This window comes from Orbicella franksi, chromosome 15 (genome assembly GCF_964199315.1).
Source record: "Orbicella franksi chromosome 15, jaOrbFran1.1, whole genome shotgun sequence".
Taxonomy (NCBI): domain Eukaryota; kingdom Metazoa; phylum Cnidaria; class Anthozoa; order Scleractinia; family Merulinidae; genus Orbicella; species Orbicella franksi.
In genome coordinates this window covers 8,779,401-8,791,900 of record NC_138159.1, presented here as the reverse complement: position 1 = coordinate 8,791,900, position 12,500 = coordinate 8,779,401, and the positions used below count along the sequence as shown (strand labels likewise).

Sequence of the window (12,500 nt, the reverse complement as noted above, 5' to 3'; positions counted from 1 at the left end):
ATCCCACACTGTACACAAGGTTTTAGTTTGTGGTCACTGTCAGACCCGTACATATATTTTTTTCATATACTCAGTTTTTATCAGGCTGAGCTAAGAAACAAGCACTGTTTTTAGGGAGGCAAAACTGGGTACCTTTGCACTGTTCTTAATCAACTCCATTACAGCTTCATAAGCTGAACTTCTAAGATTTCCTTGATTAGCATCACACCTGGAGGAAAGAAAGAAGTAGGAAGGTTGTAGGACACAACTATTTACTCATCAAAGGATGCAGCATTTATGGCAGCAAAATTCAGGGGTTTCATTGATGGCCAAGCACCAGGTATATTGCCCTACTGCTGAAAACATTAACAAAACCCCTGAGAATTTGACCAAAAATGGTTTAAAATTCATCAATCGCAACCTTTTGAATTTGGCTGCAGCATAAAACACAAGGTTCTATTATTATTACATGCTATTGAAAGCAAGGGTCTCATTAAGGTTGTCAGCATTGAGGAAACTGGTTTTCACAGGTAGGCAAATGTTTTTAAATTGAACTTCTTGATACAAAAAAAAAATTGAAGGCAAGCAAAATTAAGCTTTCACAGTCAGTCCGTTTGTGCAGTGCCCAACCCAAAAATTAATGAGATCTTTAACTAAAAGGTGCAATAACATACAATTTGTTCAGCATTTCATACCTATCTGTGACCTCAAGAAGCTTTCCTACAATCTGTTGAAACCAAGTTGACAACGCATATGTCTGCGGTTCCTCTTCATCTTCAGACACCTGTGCAGCGTCATATGCTGCTTCTCCTAGAGAGTTGAACGCCTAACAACAACACAAGTCTCAATTAGTTATTTAATGTCTCTGCTTTATTTACCATTTTACAAACTCAGTCATCAAGTTTTCACATTCTATTCATATAAGTTAATAGTCGGTGGGTGGGTGGGTGGGTCGGTCGGTTGGTCAGTCAGTTGTTCAGTAAGTAACTAAGTAAGTAAGTAAGTAAGTAAGTAAGAACTTTATTTTAAGAGAGTGACACATTACAGAATCGATCATGAACTAGTGACCCCTTTTTCAAAACATGTACGTCAAGTGACTTACCCAGCAGACATTAGCAGCAACCCGCGGTTCTGCTTCAAGTGAAGTTAACAAAGTTTCAACCAGGAGTTGGAGGTTATTTTCAATAACAACTTGGGGTAATATCTCACATATACGACCAAGTGTCCAAGCCACAGAATCTCGTACAACAACGGATTCATCTCCCATTAAGTTTATTAGCATTGGTGTGGCCTGCAAAGAAATTTTACATCTGTATCAAAATAAACACCCTCATAAAAAGAAATGGTGCCCTGCGCTGATATAACCTGAGAGTCACCAACATGTTTGAGTGAGACTAAAACAATTTTTGGCTGTGAAAGAAGAGAGAAATGACTCACCAGATAGGCCTCTGAGATTTCTAGTTTGGATCAAAAGTTTCTGCGACCCAAAATTCTCTAGATACCTGATTAACCACTCCTAAAGGAAAAGTTCCTGAAAGATTTAATACTCAACAACTTGACAGTATTGGAAAGGTGCCTTACCACCGCAGCATATGGCTGCAAAGCTTTGGGATCAGGTCCTTCCAATATTGCACCTGAAATATAAAATTGTGCTATCAGTCCACATTAAAAAAAAACAACAAGACTGCAGCAGGGCTTGAAAAAAGTGCTGTCAGTTTTGTTGTTCACGGTAAAAATCATGGGTAAAAAAAAAAAAACAGCATTTCGACGTCTCTTGGTCATTTTCAACCCTCAACATTGAACTTGAGAATGAGATTTTTTTCGCTTAATTAATTGTAGCACTTACAGTGATTTTAAGTTAAAATACACTCACCAAACGTCATAACAGCCGCATCTCTGTTTTTCCACTCTGGGTTTTTAATGTTTCCCATTATAAAGTCTGTCACAAAAGGTATCACATCATTTTCACAACACTGGGCCAACAGCATTAGGCATACACCAGCGGCTTTGCATGGATTCCAGTCATCCTCGTCATCATATTCCTCCTGCGACAAAATTTACAAACAGCTTTTTCAGGGCTTGAAATTGCGACTCACTGGTTGCCAATGCGATTAAAAATTGAGCACTGGCGACTAAATTTTCAGAACTGGTCACCAGCTGGCGACTTGGGTTTTGTCTGATAACTAAAGAAAACCATGACACAACTTTTGTTTTTAAATCTTTATATTAGGAAATCAATCGGATATGGCAGCTAGTATACAACTCACCTTTTCGTCCCCAGTAAAATAATGTCTGATTATTACACGATAATTGAAAAAATTTAATGTACTTTGACACGTCGATACTGTGTTCGCGGCGCGCCATATTGTTTCAGTGGCTTCTTCCGAAACTGGGATCGCAGGCGCACTTCAATGCCATGTGCTTTTCATTTGCTGCGAAAATGGCGGCAGATACCAATCAGTTGAAGAATTACATGAGCGAAAGGCATCAAGGAAAGCAAGTACAAAATAAAGAACGGCATTTCGAAGAAGTAGCAAAGGGAAAATATGCAAGGACTTGTGTTTGTCTCACAATGAAAACCACACACTTAAAACGTTTTATGCCTCGTTTCATTTAAAATGACTGTGGAGACAACCATCACCTTTGGAGCAGAGACATATCACCTGAGAACAACGGTAGCTTTATAACTAAGTGTTACTCGTGTTGTTTCTAATTGTTTTCGCTCTTCAATTGTGACTGTTCTTGCATGCAAAGTAACATATAAAATTGAGTTCTTGTGTAAGTTATATATAAAATGAGTTGGCGACCAAAATCTATGATCTGGTGACCAAAATTTTTCTGTTAGTTGCTAGCTGGCTCCCGAACAAAAAAGTTAATTTTGAGTCCTGTTTTTGCAGGAATTTGCAAAGCACATTTGTGAGTTTTTGCTTTCAAAGAGGAGAAGCTTTTGCTCAAAAATGGATAGTGGCAGAGCATTGCTTGATTTTCAATTGAAGGTAAACTGGAAGTTAACTCAATTAAAATTTTATCTTGATGCTACAGGTGAAATTGCCTGTTGTTGAAAGAATTCAATCACAAAGTAACAAGTCTGCAAGGGGTGTCAAGGGGTGTGGAGAACACAGGTAGAGGCCACTCAAAACTTAATGTCAAACTGTCAAACCGATGAAAACGCTTAAAAATGTATGGTCGGTGTTTTCATGGTTATGACAAATAAAAATACAGTTGGCTGTAAATTGCCTGCATGTAGCTTTTCAGAGGCACAATCCATTCAAAATGCATGCACACTCCATTTTGATGACTAATGGAGCTGACTGAGCCAAGGAGAAAAAGACTGTCATGAAGAGCTTTTACCCATAACACCTGCCTTGGCTGAAGACCCTTGACAGGAATTCTGTGGGTGAACCTCCCTGTTACCGATAATAATTCACACACAAAGCAACAAGTCTTTTACTGGTAAGAGAATCATGATCGAGGCCACAGGTAACTCAAGCCATATTGGCAGCTATACTAAAGTTTCCATGAGGAAAAGACAGTGGTTGCAAACAAGAAATGGCAGTAAAAGAGGTTCAAATGTTCTCTTTTACCTGCAACCCTATTATAAATTCCATACATATTAATTGTACTGACCTGTCTTGTGAGGCAAGCAGTCAGTAGAGGGGTAATGAAAGGTAATGCGCCTTTGGCATAATGCCTGCTTGTCTGTTCTGGTTCCCTTTTAGCTTCTGCTGCCTATCCAAAACAAAGTGATGATGATGACAATGATAATGACAATGACAGTGATAGTAATACAGTATTGTGAAAAAGTAATGCAAGCGAAATGCGCGAATTTCATTCTTTGTTTTCCCGATTTTTCACGCGAAACTTCGCGCAAAAGTTCGAGCTGAACTTTGTGACATTTCGCTAGAACAAGGAGCGATTTTTCCTTGAAGTTTCGTTGCCTCACCGACAAATCACGTTATTTTGCTAGCCAGGACACAAAATTTTGCTAGACATTCAACAATAGTTCAGTAGCCTTCTTGTGAACTCCTCTATGTGATCGATACGTTCAAATGGTCATGTAACTTACACGAAATATATCATTGTTTATTGTTGTAAACTGCGCCATGAATCGAAGCTTATACCTTACAAATAGTACGTATCAATCACTGACCGGATAAAACGTGCAGCTACACTGTGAAAGGTTACACATGATATGTGCGAAATCTTTTAAAACAAGTTCACTGACTCTGAGTTGAGATACGGTGCTGCCAACACACAAGACCAACACTTACCATTCTTGTAAAGTCGACAAGCTCTGTTTGTTCCACATAAAAACGAAAACATCAGCAGTTCGTTGTGTTAATCCGCTAAAGCAAAATGATCTGATAAAGCCCAAATTCTAACGCGTGAAGGTCTGCTATGAATGCTTTCACAATGATGAACATTTTGAGTAGATGCCGATTGTTCAGAACAACGTCCTTGTGTTTATTCGACCCAGTTCCCTTACAGCTGTACGTGGACGTATATCCGGCCGTCGCTTTGTCTCTGTTGATGAGGTAGCGGAGACAAAGTGACCGCCGGAATTACTTCTGCATTCACATACTTGTGTCGTTTGTGAATGCGTGGCTTTGCGTTTTTTTTCTAAGGCTACAAACCAACAATAAATTTAAGTCAAGATTCAAAAATAAGGTCGCATTTTTCGACTGTGGACAGTCTTATTACATGTGCATTGTAGCCTAAAGTCCGTTTTAAATCTAAACAAAAGAAAACTGTCCGTATTCTGAAGAGAGAAGCCTGATTCTTTCGTATGTTCCAATCATTATTACTGAAAGCAGTTCTGGTAAGCTGTAATATTTGCGTGTAAGAATGTCAATAGTACAAGTTCTTAAATGGTAATGTCCCCCGGTATGCATTGCAGTACATGTAGTCACGAAGATTTTTTTACAATTTATTAACAGGTGTTACATCGGGTAAATTATAATTGAGCTAACAATATAACTACTGAACAATTAACTTTCATTTCTGATCATACTAGTTCTACTGCGGTATTGCAGTTTTACACTTTTATGACTTAAAATCAGAAAAGCACAGAACTTATCTTATCCTAGCACAACATTAACAATATAAATACAATTATCTTTATTACTAATCTGGAAAACATTGCAAAACTTTTCGTGTCCTATGACTACATTACAGTTAACTTTTTTCTTATCTGAAAAGTTCTAGAAAAAACTATTTTTTCAATATTACAAATAATAAGTTACTCTATATTGTTGAAAAAGAAAACTCCACAAAGCCATTTCACACACCATTCAATTATCAAAAACATTACACTTTCACTATTTGTTTGGGGCTCAGATGAGCTGACAATATGCCATCTTCTGCAGAGTTCAACCAAGCTTCTTTCTCGTTCTTCGCACAGTGGCTGAACATACGGAAATTCCGTATTTCTCCAGCTTCTTCTGGATCTGGCTGCTTGTCATCTCATCATTTTTTTGCATTTGCTGATCAATGAAAGCTTTTGCTTCCTCAGACAGCTTTTTAGGTCTTCCAGAACGCGGTAAATTTGCCACGGAGCCTGTAATTCATAGTTTCTTAATGATTCGAGTAACGCTAGCGAGACTAGCACTCAAACCTTCATTCTTCAAGGACTGGGGTGAGACCTTGTTTGTCAAGGACCTTGATTTGAGTTCTTGTATAATCTGATACTTTTGGCATGATCTATACGAGTGCTTGAAGGCAAATGAACACGAAACCTGTTGTCTGTTCTATGATACCCAAAGCGTTGCTATGGTAGCTATAATAACAAACCCGTGCAGGGACTAGGACTACGGTGTGAAACCTCGTGTGTTATTACACAACATATATGTCGTTCTCGGCAGCTTCTCAAGCGAGTGTCAACTTTTCATAATGATACCGCCTGCAAATTTTTCCTTGTCGACTAACAAAGTGAGTTTTAAAGAGAAGTTGCTCGATTTAACACTGAATTTAAATCTGTAAACACGTCCCGGCTGTGTTTCAGGTAGACTCGATTTCTGCCACTCTCTCGAGCTCCTTTCCCGAACAGCGACTGGTAATCGAGCTTATGTTTCAGGCCGCGACAACACAACATCGAGAAGGATGATTCCTATTTACATCACAGCGAACTTTGCATGAAACTGCGCGAGTTTTTGCTTGAAATTTCGCTTTGAACTTTCGAGTAGAACGAATAATCACTCGAAAGTTCGCAGCATATTACTGCACACTGCGAACTATTGCATGAAAGTTCATGCAGATTGAAACAATAGACATCGTGAAAATGCCACGAAATATCACAAATTGTCAAAGAGATTTCTTTTCAAGTGAAATTTCCTTGAAAAGTCACGAAAAGCGCGAATTTCGCCGAAGTTCGTTTGCATTACTTTTTCACAATACTGTAGTGATAGTGGCAATGATAATAATGGTTTATTCACAAAACATCCACAGAGTAGCTCTTCATTTGTGAAGACCTACATACAATACAACTTAAAATTACACTATAACTACAATTCTAGAAACTGAAAGTGAAACCATCCACAAAATTTTAGAGGGAGAGGAAAAGTATAAGCCAAAGTGTCAACCTGAAAATTTTCTATTTGAGATTGGTTTTTGCTTAAAGAAGCACTCCAGTCTGAGACAATTTTGTGTACAACATGCAGGGAGTGAAATCCTTGAAGTGACTACATTTTCCAAACAGGAACTACTAATTTGGTAGCTAGTGTTGTGTAAACAGGGTGGGAACTATTTTGCATGATAACAATTACAGTGAAAATCAAATTCAACCGTAATTATTTCTCCAGTACATACAAGTTATGCAATGCTTTTGAGCGGTATATCATACAATATTCCACAAGTTAGTTGCATTTTCCAAGTATACATGCAAGCCTTTAGGAAAGTGTGCATACCAAGAAAATAGAAGTGACAAGTGGGACATCGCATGGTATACCACAAAAGAGCGTTGCATAACTATTTTACACGAGGTCATAGAAAATACAGTGGCCCACACAATCAATGCGACATAGACACGGTGCATGACAGTAAAGTTGGCTGTAATACTGTCAAATATACAACGGCTTTCCTGTATTTGGATTGGCTGTATTTTCTAAGGCATGGTGTAAAATTATTTCAGCTATCCATCTTGGTTATCTGTTTGCATTCAGTACAAATTATTGACCAACATTTCTCCAGCATAGACTTCATGCTGTTTGAATATTATTGTTTGGTTTTAAATAGTACAAAACTGAGTGAGCAAAGAGTGGTGCCTATTCAATTGTACTTCAGTGATCTAAAAATTGAAGATGCAAACCACATGCCTCCACAGCTTCAATTGCTAAATCCATTTCCTCGTCACACACTGAAGACCAGAACTCAATACCTTGAAGAGCAACTTCATCAATATCAGATTTGATTGCAGCAATGGAAATCTACAAGAGGAGAAAAAAGGCATTAGTCCATGACAAGTTTGTTTTCACACCTGGTCAGGGTTTTTCAAAAAAACAGTTAACACCCATCCAGAACTTCATCAATGTTTTAATTGTTTTTCAAATGTTCTGGAAAAATTTTTTTTGGATTTTAGTTGACATGAAAAGTGGGGGACAGAAGATAAAAGCACAAAATCTCAGTGAAAAGTCTTAAATCCTGCTTAATAATGTTTTGTACAGCTGGGCTCTGGATGGAGAGAGGCACTGTGAGAGAAAAGTGTTTTGCCAAAGAACACATCATAATGGGCCAGTGGCAAGAGTTCTTGCCTCAATTGCACCATCGCCATCTTAAAGCTTAGATCAATAGGCCAATTCAAATATGTAAAATTTTAAATTTTGTGCTGAGGCTTTGGGGAATAAAACAAAAGAAATCCTTTATCCATTCCTTAACCTTGATGTGATTTCTTTCGTTTTATTCTCCCGTAACCTCGGTGCCAAGTTAGAATTTTGATAGATCATAAAAAGCTTATTAGGAATCATCAAGCAGTTAGTTCCAACCTTTATAATGAATAATAAATAAATAAAAACTTTATTACTGTGTCTAAAATGTTTAGCTGAGGGGAAGAGTCCCCTCACTCGACTTACAAATCTTGTGGGATAACAAAAACTAGATTCTCCTCCAAGTTTAGTCTGCTTAGAGGGTAAAAGAGGTTTTAGACAAAACCAACAAATGTCCAATCATAGTTCTGCAAATTGTTGTCAGCCCTCATATTTCCTAGCTGATTGATCCTGCATTACCACATTAACACACTCAAGCCTGGTAGACTTACAGGAAACAGTGCTCTCCCCATGTATTCTTCCATGTGCTGATAATAGAGAGACATTATCTTCACAAGGTTCTGCAAGGCTGAAACTTTGAGCTGTTTACCAAAAGGGAAAAGAAGAAATACTAAGTGCCTATGTTCTGGTTTGGAAGAAAAGATTAAAAATCTGTGAAAGCCATCTGGCTGTATTAAAGGGTGTTGATATTAAAGGGGCCTTGACAAACAGAGCTTTTTTTCAGGGCTGTCAATAAGGGTTGTAACCCATAACAGCTGCTAAGGCTAAGTATGTTTGATGGGCCCCTAACCGCCTTGATGTTATGGGTGAATTTGATACAAATCACCCAAAAAGAAACAAGTTTGCTATGTATGTGAAGCTCAAGGCTACAGGTGAATCAAAACTTAATGACAGCCCTGTTTTCTCAGTGGAATTTTAGGGTATAGCTGTAATCAAGTCTGAGGTCTGGTCCATAAGATTAAGACTGGGTGCAACAAATTGACAGGAAAATACGAGGATCCATAGTGTAAACCAAGAAAACAAGGTTAATATGTTTATTGTTATTATCACTTGCCCTGAGATAGATAAAGTCTGCATACGAGCCAAGTGGCTTATCAGACCGGAGCTAATCCTGGTTTCAGTAGCACGAAGAGACAAGGAGTAGTTTTACTCCCCCCTGGATGGAATGCAAGTCCATCTCAGGGTTACCCCCAGTATTAAATTTGCCGGTACCCATTTATACACCTGGGTGGAGAAAGCCACTGTGAGAGTAAAGTGTCTTGCCCAAGAACACAACACAATATCCCCAGCCAGGGGTCAAACCCGGACCACTTGCTCTGGAGTCAAGCGCACTAACCATGAGGCTACTGCCTCCCTCCCGCACCCTGAGAAAGGAAAACATATCAAATCATGTGAGTAGGAAACAGCATCTCGTTACTCACCTGAGTTTCTGTGCTTTGTGTAGCTTCACAAACAACTTGCATAATGAAGTTTCGTTCAGTCTGCAAAATGCAACAATGAGATATGACCAAGTTTAAAAATAAATACAATAGGCAGTTGAGGACTGCATGTGGCTACTTTAGATATAAACAATTGGCTGAACCCCTTGTTTTGACAGCAAATAAAATGACTTTCAAGCCAAATTGTTATATTTGAATCGGATCAAAAAGATTTTGAGAAGTTTTTATGTTGTGTGGCACAACATACATGTAGACTCTTTTTTTCCTTCGAGCAACTATCTAGCAGTTTGCATTTATATAGGTACTGGAAAATAAAAATGTTCAAGCCACAGACCACGGTAATAATTGGGTGTATAATTCAATCAATTGACCGCTTTGACAGTAGCTTTTAACCAATTCTTTCATGTTTGAGAAGCATTTTTCTTCCGCCGATGTCCATTCCATCTCATTTTCTTTTTTATAATTATTAATTATTATTATAATTATTATAAAAGAAAATAAGATGGAATGGACGTCGGCGGAAGAAAAACGCTTCTCAAGCATGAAAGAATTGGTTAAAAGCTACTGTCAAAGCGGTCAATTGATTGAATTATACACCCACCTTCCTTGTAGACCAAATAGCCTCGAATTTGGGAGCACTTGTTCAACTCCAACCACGAAAAAACAGTGAATTACTTTGACAGCCTTTTGTTTCGAAAATTATTGTTCATGATCCATCAACTGATTGTGACCGTCAGTGCTCTGATTGGCCAGGAACACTATCCCAGGATTATGCATGTATGAACGCACTCTAATTGGTTGCTAAAACTACCCGAAGATATAAGGTTACACAGACTGGCTATGAAAACTATCTGAAGAGTAAGGGTACAGACCAACCTACTTAAAGATGATGACATTAGTGACTATGCCTCTTTAAGGCTGGTAGCCACAATAAAAAGAAAAATGTCAGGTGTAAGCATGTAAGCCTGACAATCTGATTATGCATTGAAAAAATATCCTAGAATTTTTCATGGAAAATAACATCTGGTTTAAAGTCTCACCAGAGACTATACCATAACCAATAATAAAGCCAGATTACTAACTTACTGGCTTAGATGCATATACAATAATATCAAACTGCATGAAGTTTCACATCTGTCAGAAAAGAAACAAAATTATCACTCATACCTCTCTTTCAAAATTCTGCTTTGTAAATTCTAGAGAGTTGAGGAGGGCATTTGTCGCTGCAAGTCTTATTGGAGCGCTGTGGACATGATTAAAAAGAAAGTTACAAGAAGTTATCATGTATATGCTATCAAAAATGGTTGCTTCCTGTTTATAAACACACAGGCTGATGCAGTGACTGAGAAAGTTTGGAAGAACTTGAAAGTAATATTTAACTAAATCGTTACCTAGTGATTGAATATACACAAAATCGTAGATATTCCCAGGGTTCCAGATAAGTTTTCAAGGCAGGGTGTCAATAGGAATTCCACCGGGTCATTATTCCCACTGCTCCCACCAATTCATTATACATTTTCTATCAATTTGTCGCGTTATGTAGCTGACCCCTCACTTATCAGGAACACTGATTCCCAAATATTATTTTCCTTGTATTAGGTTTTACTTAAACACACAGAATTTTCTATTTCTCAGATGTGACAGAACCAGACCATTTTACCCAATAGATTTTAATATCGATGTACTGGATAAAACTGTGGAAGTTTAGTTGTTAGTTATATGTTACACATGCAACCAATGCAACTACCATTGCTTGCATCTAAGCATGAACCTGTGATGCCGAAACATGTTCTAATTGGGTGTCAAACGTGACATGATTGGTCATTAAACAATTGAAGTTTAGCAGACCCTAACGTGAACTTTGGTGCTGTGTGTCTTTCTCCCACTGATATTTCATGGTTATACTACAAGCAAATCCACTTATGCAAAAGGCGTGTGCATATTAACACAAGTCAGGATCAAATTTGAGCATGAAAGTTTGTGCCGTGGTCTGCTAAGCTTCAAATGTTTGATGACCAATCATGCCACATTTGACACCCAATTAGAGCATGTTTCGATGTCACAAGTTCATGCTTAGATGCAAGCGATGGTAGTTGCATTGGTTGCATGTTCACACTTAGATGCAAGTGGCGGTATTTGTGCTACAATACTAACAACTTACCTAGGTTCTTCCTTTTTCATCCCCGATACAATTGCTGTAAGAATTTTATGTGACTGATCAACTAGATGCTCAGGTTCCTGACAGAAAAACAGAAAATGGACATCAGTAATTCACAACGTTTCCACCACTAGAAATATTTCAGTCCCTATGGCAAAGAAAGTTCTAAGCAAACATTTCAACATTTTTCGTAACACCTATCAAACCCTTTGTGTGCACTAACTTTGCAAGCCAGCAAGACATGCAGCCTAATTCAGGCTTTTAGCCAGAATTTGAAATGTGGCCATCCAAAATGTACTATGGGGCCTGCTCAAATGAGCAATTTATAAGGCAACATCTGAAAAATAAAATAATTTTCTGTAGAAAATGGCTGTCCACAGGACACCAGGATGCCCATCTGGCTAAAAGCCTAACTAAGTCAAGGTGAGGGCACTTTTCTTCACCTTTGAGCCAATGCAAATTTTCTATTTCAGGCAAAATGGGAATTCACTTTTTCCCAATGACGAACAGACCCTCCATTTTTCCTGTTTCCTAATCCCCCGCCCACCACTAGGGACGTAGGTTAAGCAGGGAGCTGGATAAAATAACTTCCTGTTGCACAAATTTAACAAGGCTGCAAGGGCTCGAAATGAAAATGCTGTTAGGATTTGAAGCCCTTTCCAAGTAAAGAAATTTCTACTAGTTTCACATCTTGGCTACATGCACGTACTCTCCCGTGCTTCAACTTTCATATTAACATCCAGTTCTCAAAAGGAAGAAAAGAAGATACAGTCAAACCGCCCGTAAGCAACCACCCAAAATGTCAAGCCTAGGTAGTCGCTCATGGGAGGTGGTCACTTACGAGAGCTTAGACCATGTTGGGTCAAAATTTTGCTTCATTAGTATATGGTAACTGCAGACTTACCTCATGTTTTAAATGTTTTATTCAAGTTTACAGGCAAAAACTAACGATAGATAAATCCGACGTTTCGGCGACATCTTGGCGCCATTGTCAAGGGAAACTAATTAAATATGCGATTTCAAGAGTAACTAAGAGTTCAGAGTTTCTAATTTGCATAAGTTAGACAAAGACTTTAGCGCGAACTGAGTCTGATTGTACATTTAAACACGGTCGTAATTGTTTAATGAGTAACATCTCATTAATGAGACAATCAAACTTGTTGTGGC

General features: G+C 38.2%; 1 protein-coding gene across 2 annotated transcripts in view; it reads right to left on the bottom strand.

Annotated features, from left to right (window-relative positions):
• Positions 1 to 12,500, bottom strand: part of LOC145469485 (importin subunit beta-1-like) — a 28,394-nt gene that overhangs the window by 10,495 nt on the left and 5,399 nt on the right. For both annotated transcript variants that reach the window (XM_081453222.1, XM_081453221.1), the window contains exons 6-16: positions 11,337 to 11,413; positions 10,343 to 10,418; positions 9,158 to 9,217; positions 8,228 to 8,317; positions 7,286 to 7,400; positions 3,607 to 3,704; positions 1,853 to 2,024; positions 1,561 to 1,613; positions 1,082 to 1,270; positions 675 to 805; positions 133 to 208 (exon numbers count right to left, since the gene is read on the bottom strand). In XM_081453222.1, coding sequence (XP_081309348.1) covers positions 133 to 208; positions 675 to 805; positions 1,082 to 1,270; positions 1,561 to 1,613; positions 1,853 to 2,024; positions 3,607 to 3,704; positions 7,286 to 7,400; positions 8,228 to 8,317; positions 9,158 to 9,217; positions 10,343 to 10,418; positions 11,337 to 11,413 — 1,137 coding nt within the window. The remainder of the gene's footprint in view (positions 1 to 132; positions 209 to 674; positions 806 to 1,081; positions 1,271 to 1,560; positions 1,614 to 1,852; positions 2,025 to 3,606; positions 3,705 to 7,285; positions 7,401 to 8,227; positions 8,318 to 9,157; positions 9,218 to 10,342; positions 10,419 to 11,336; positions 11,414 to 12,500) is intronic.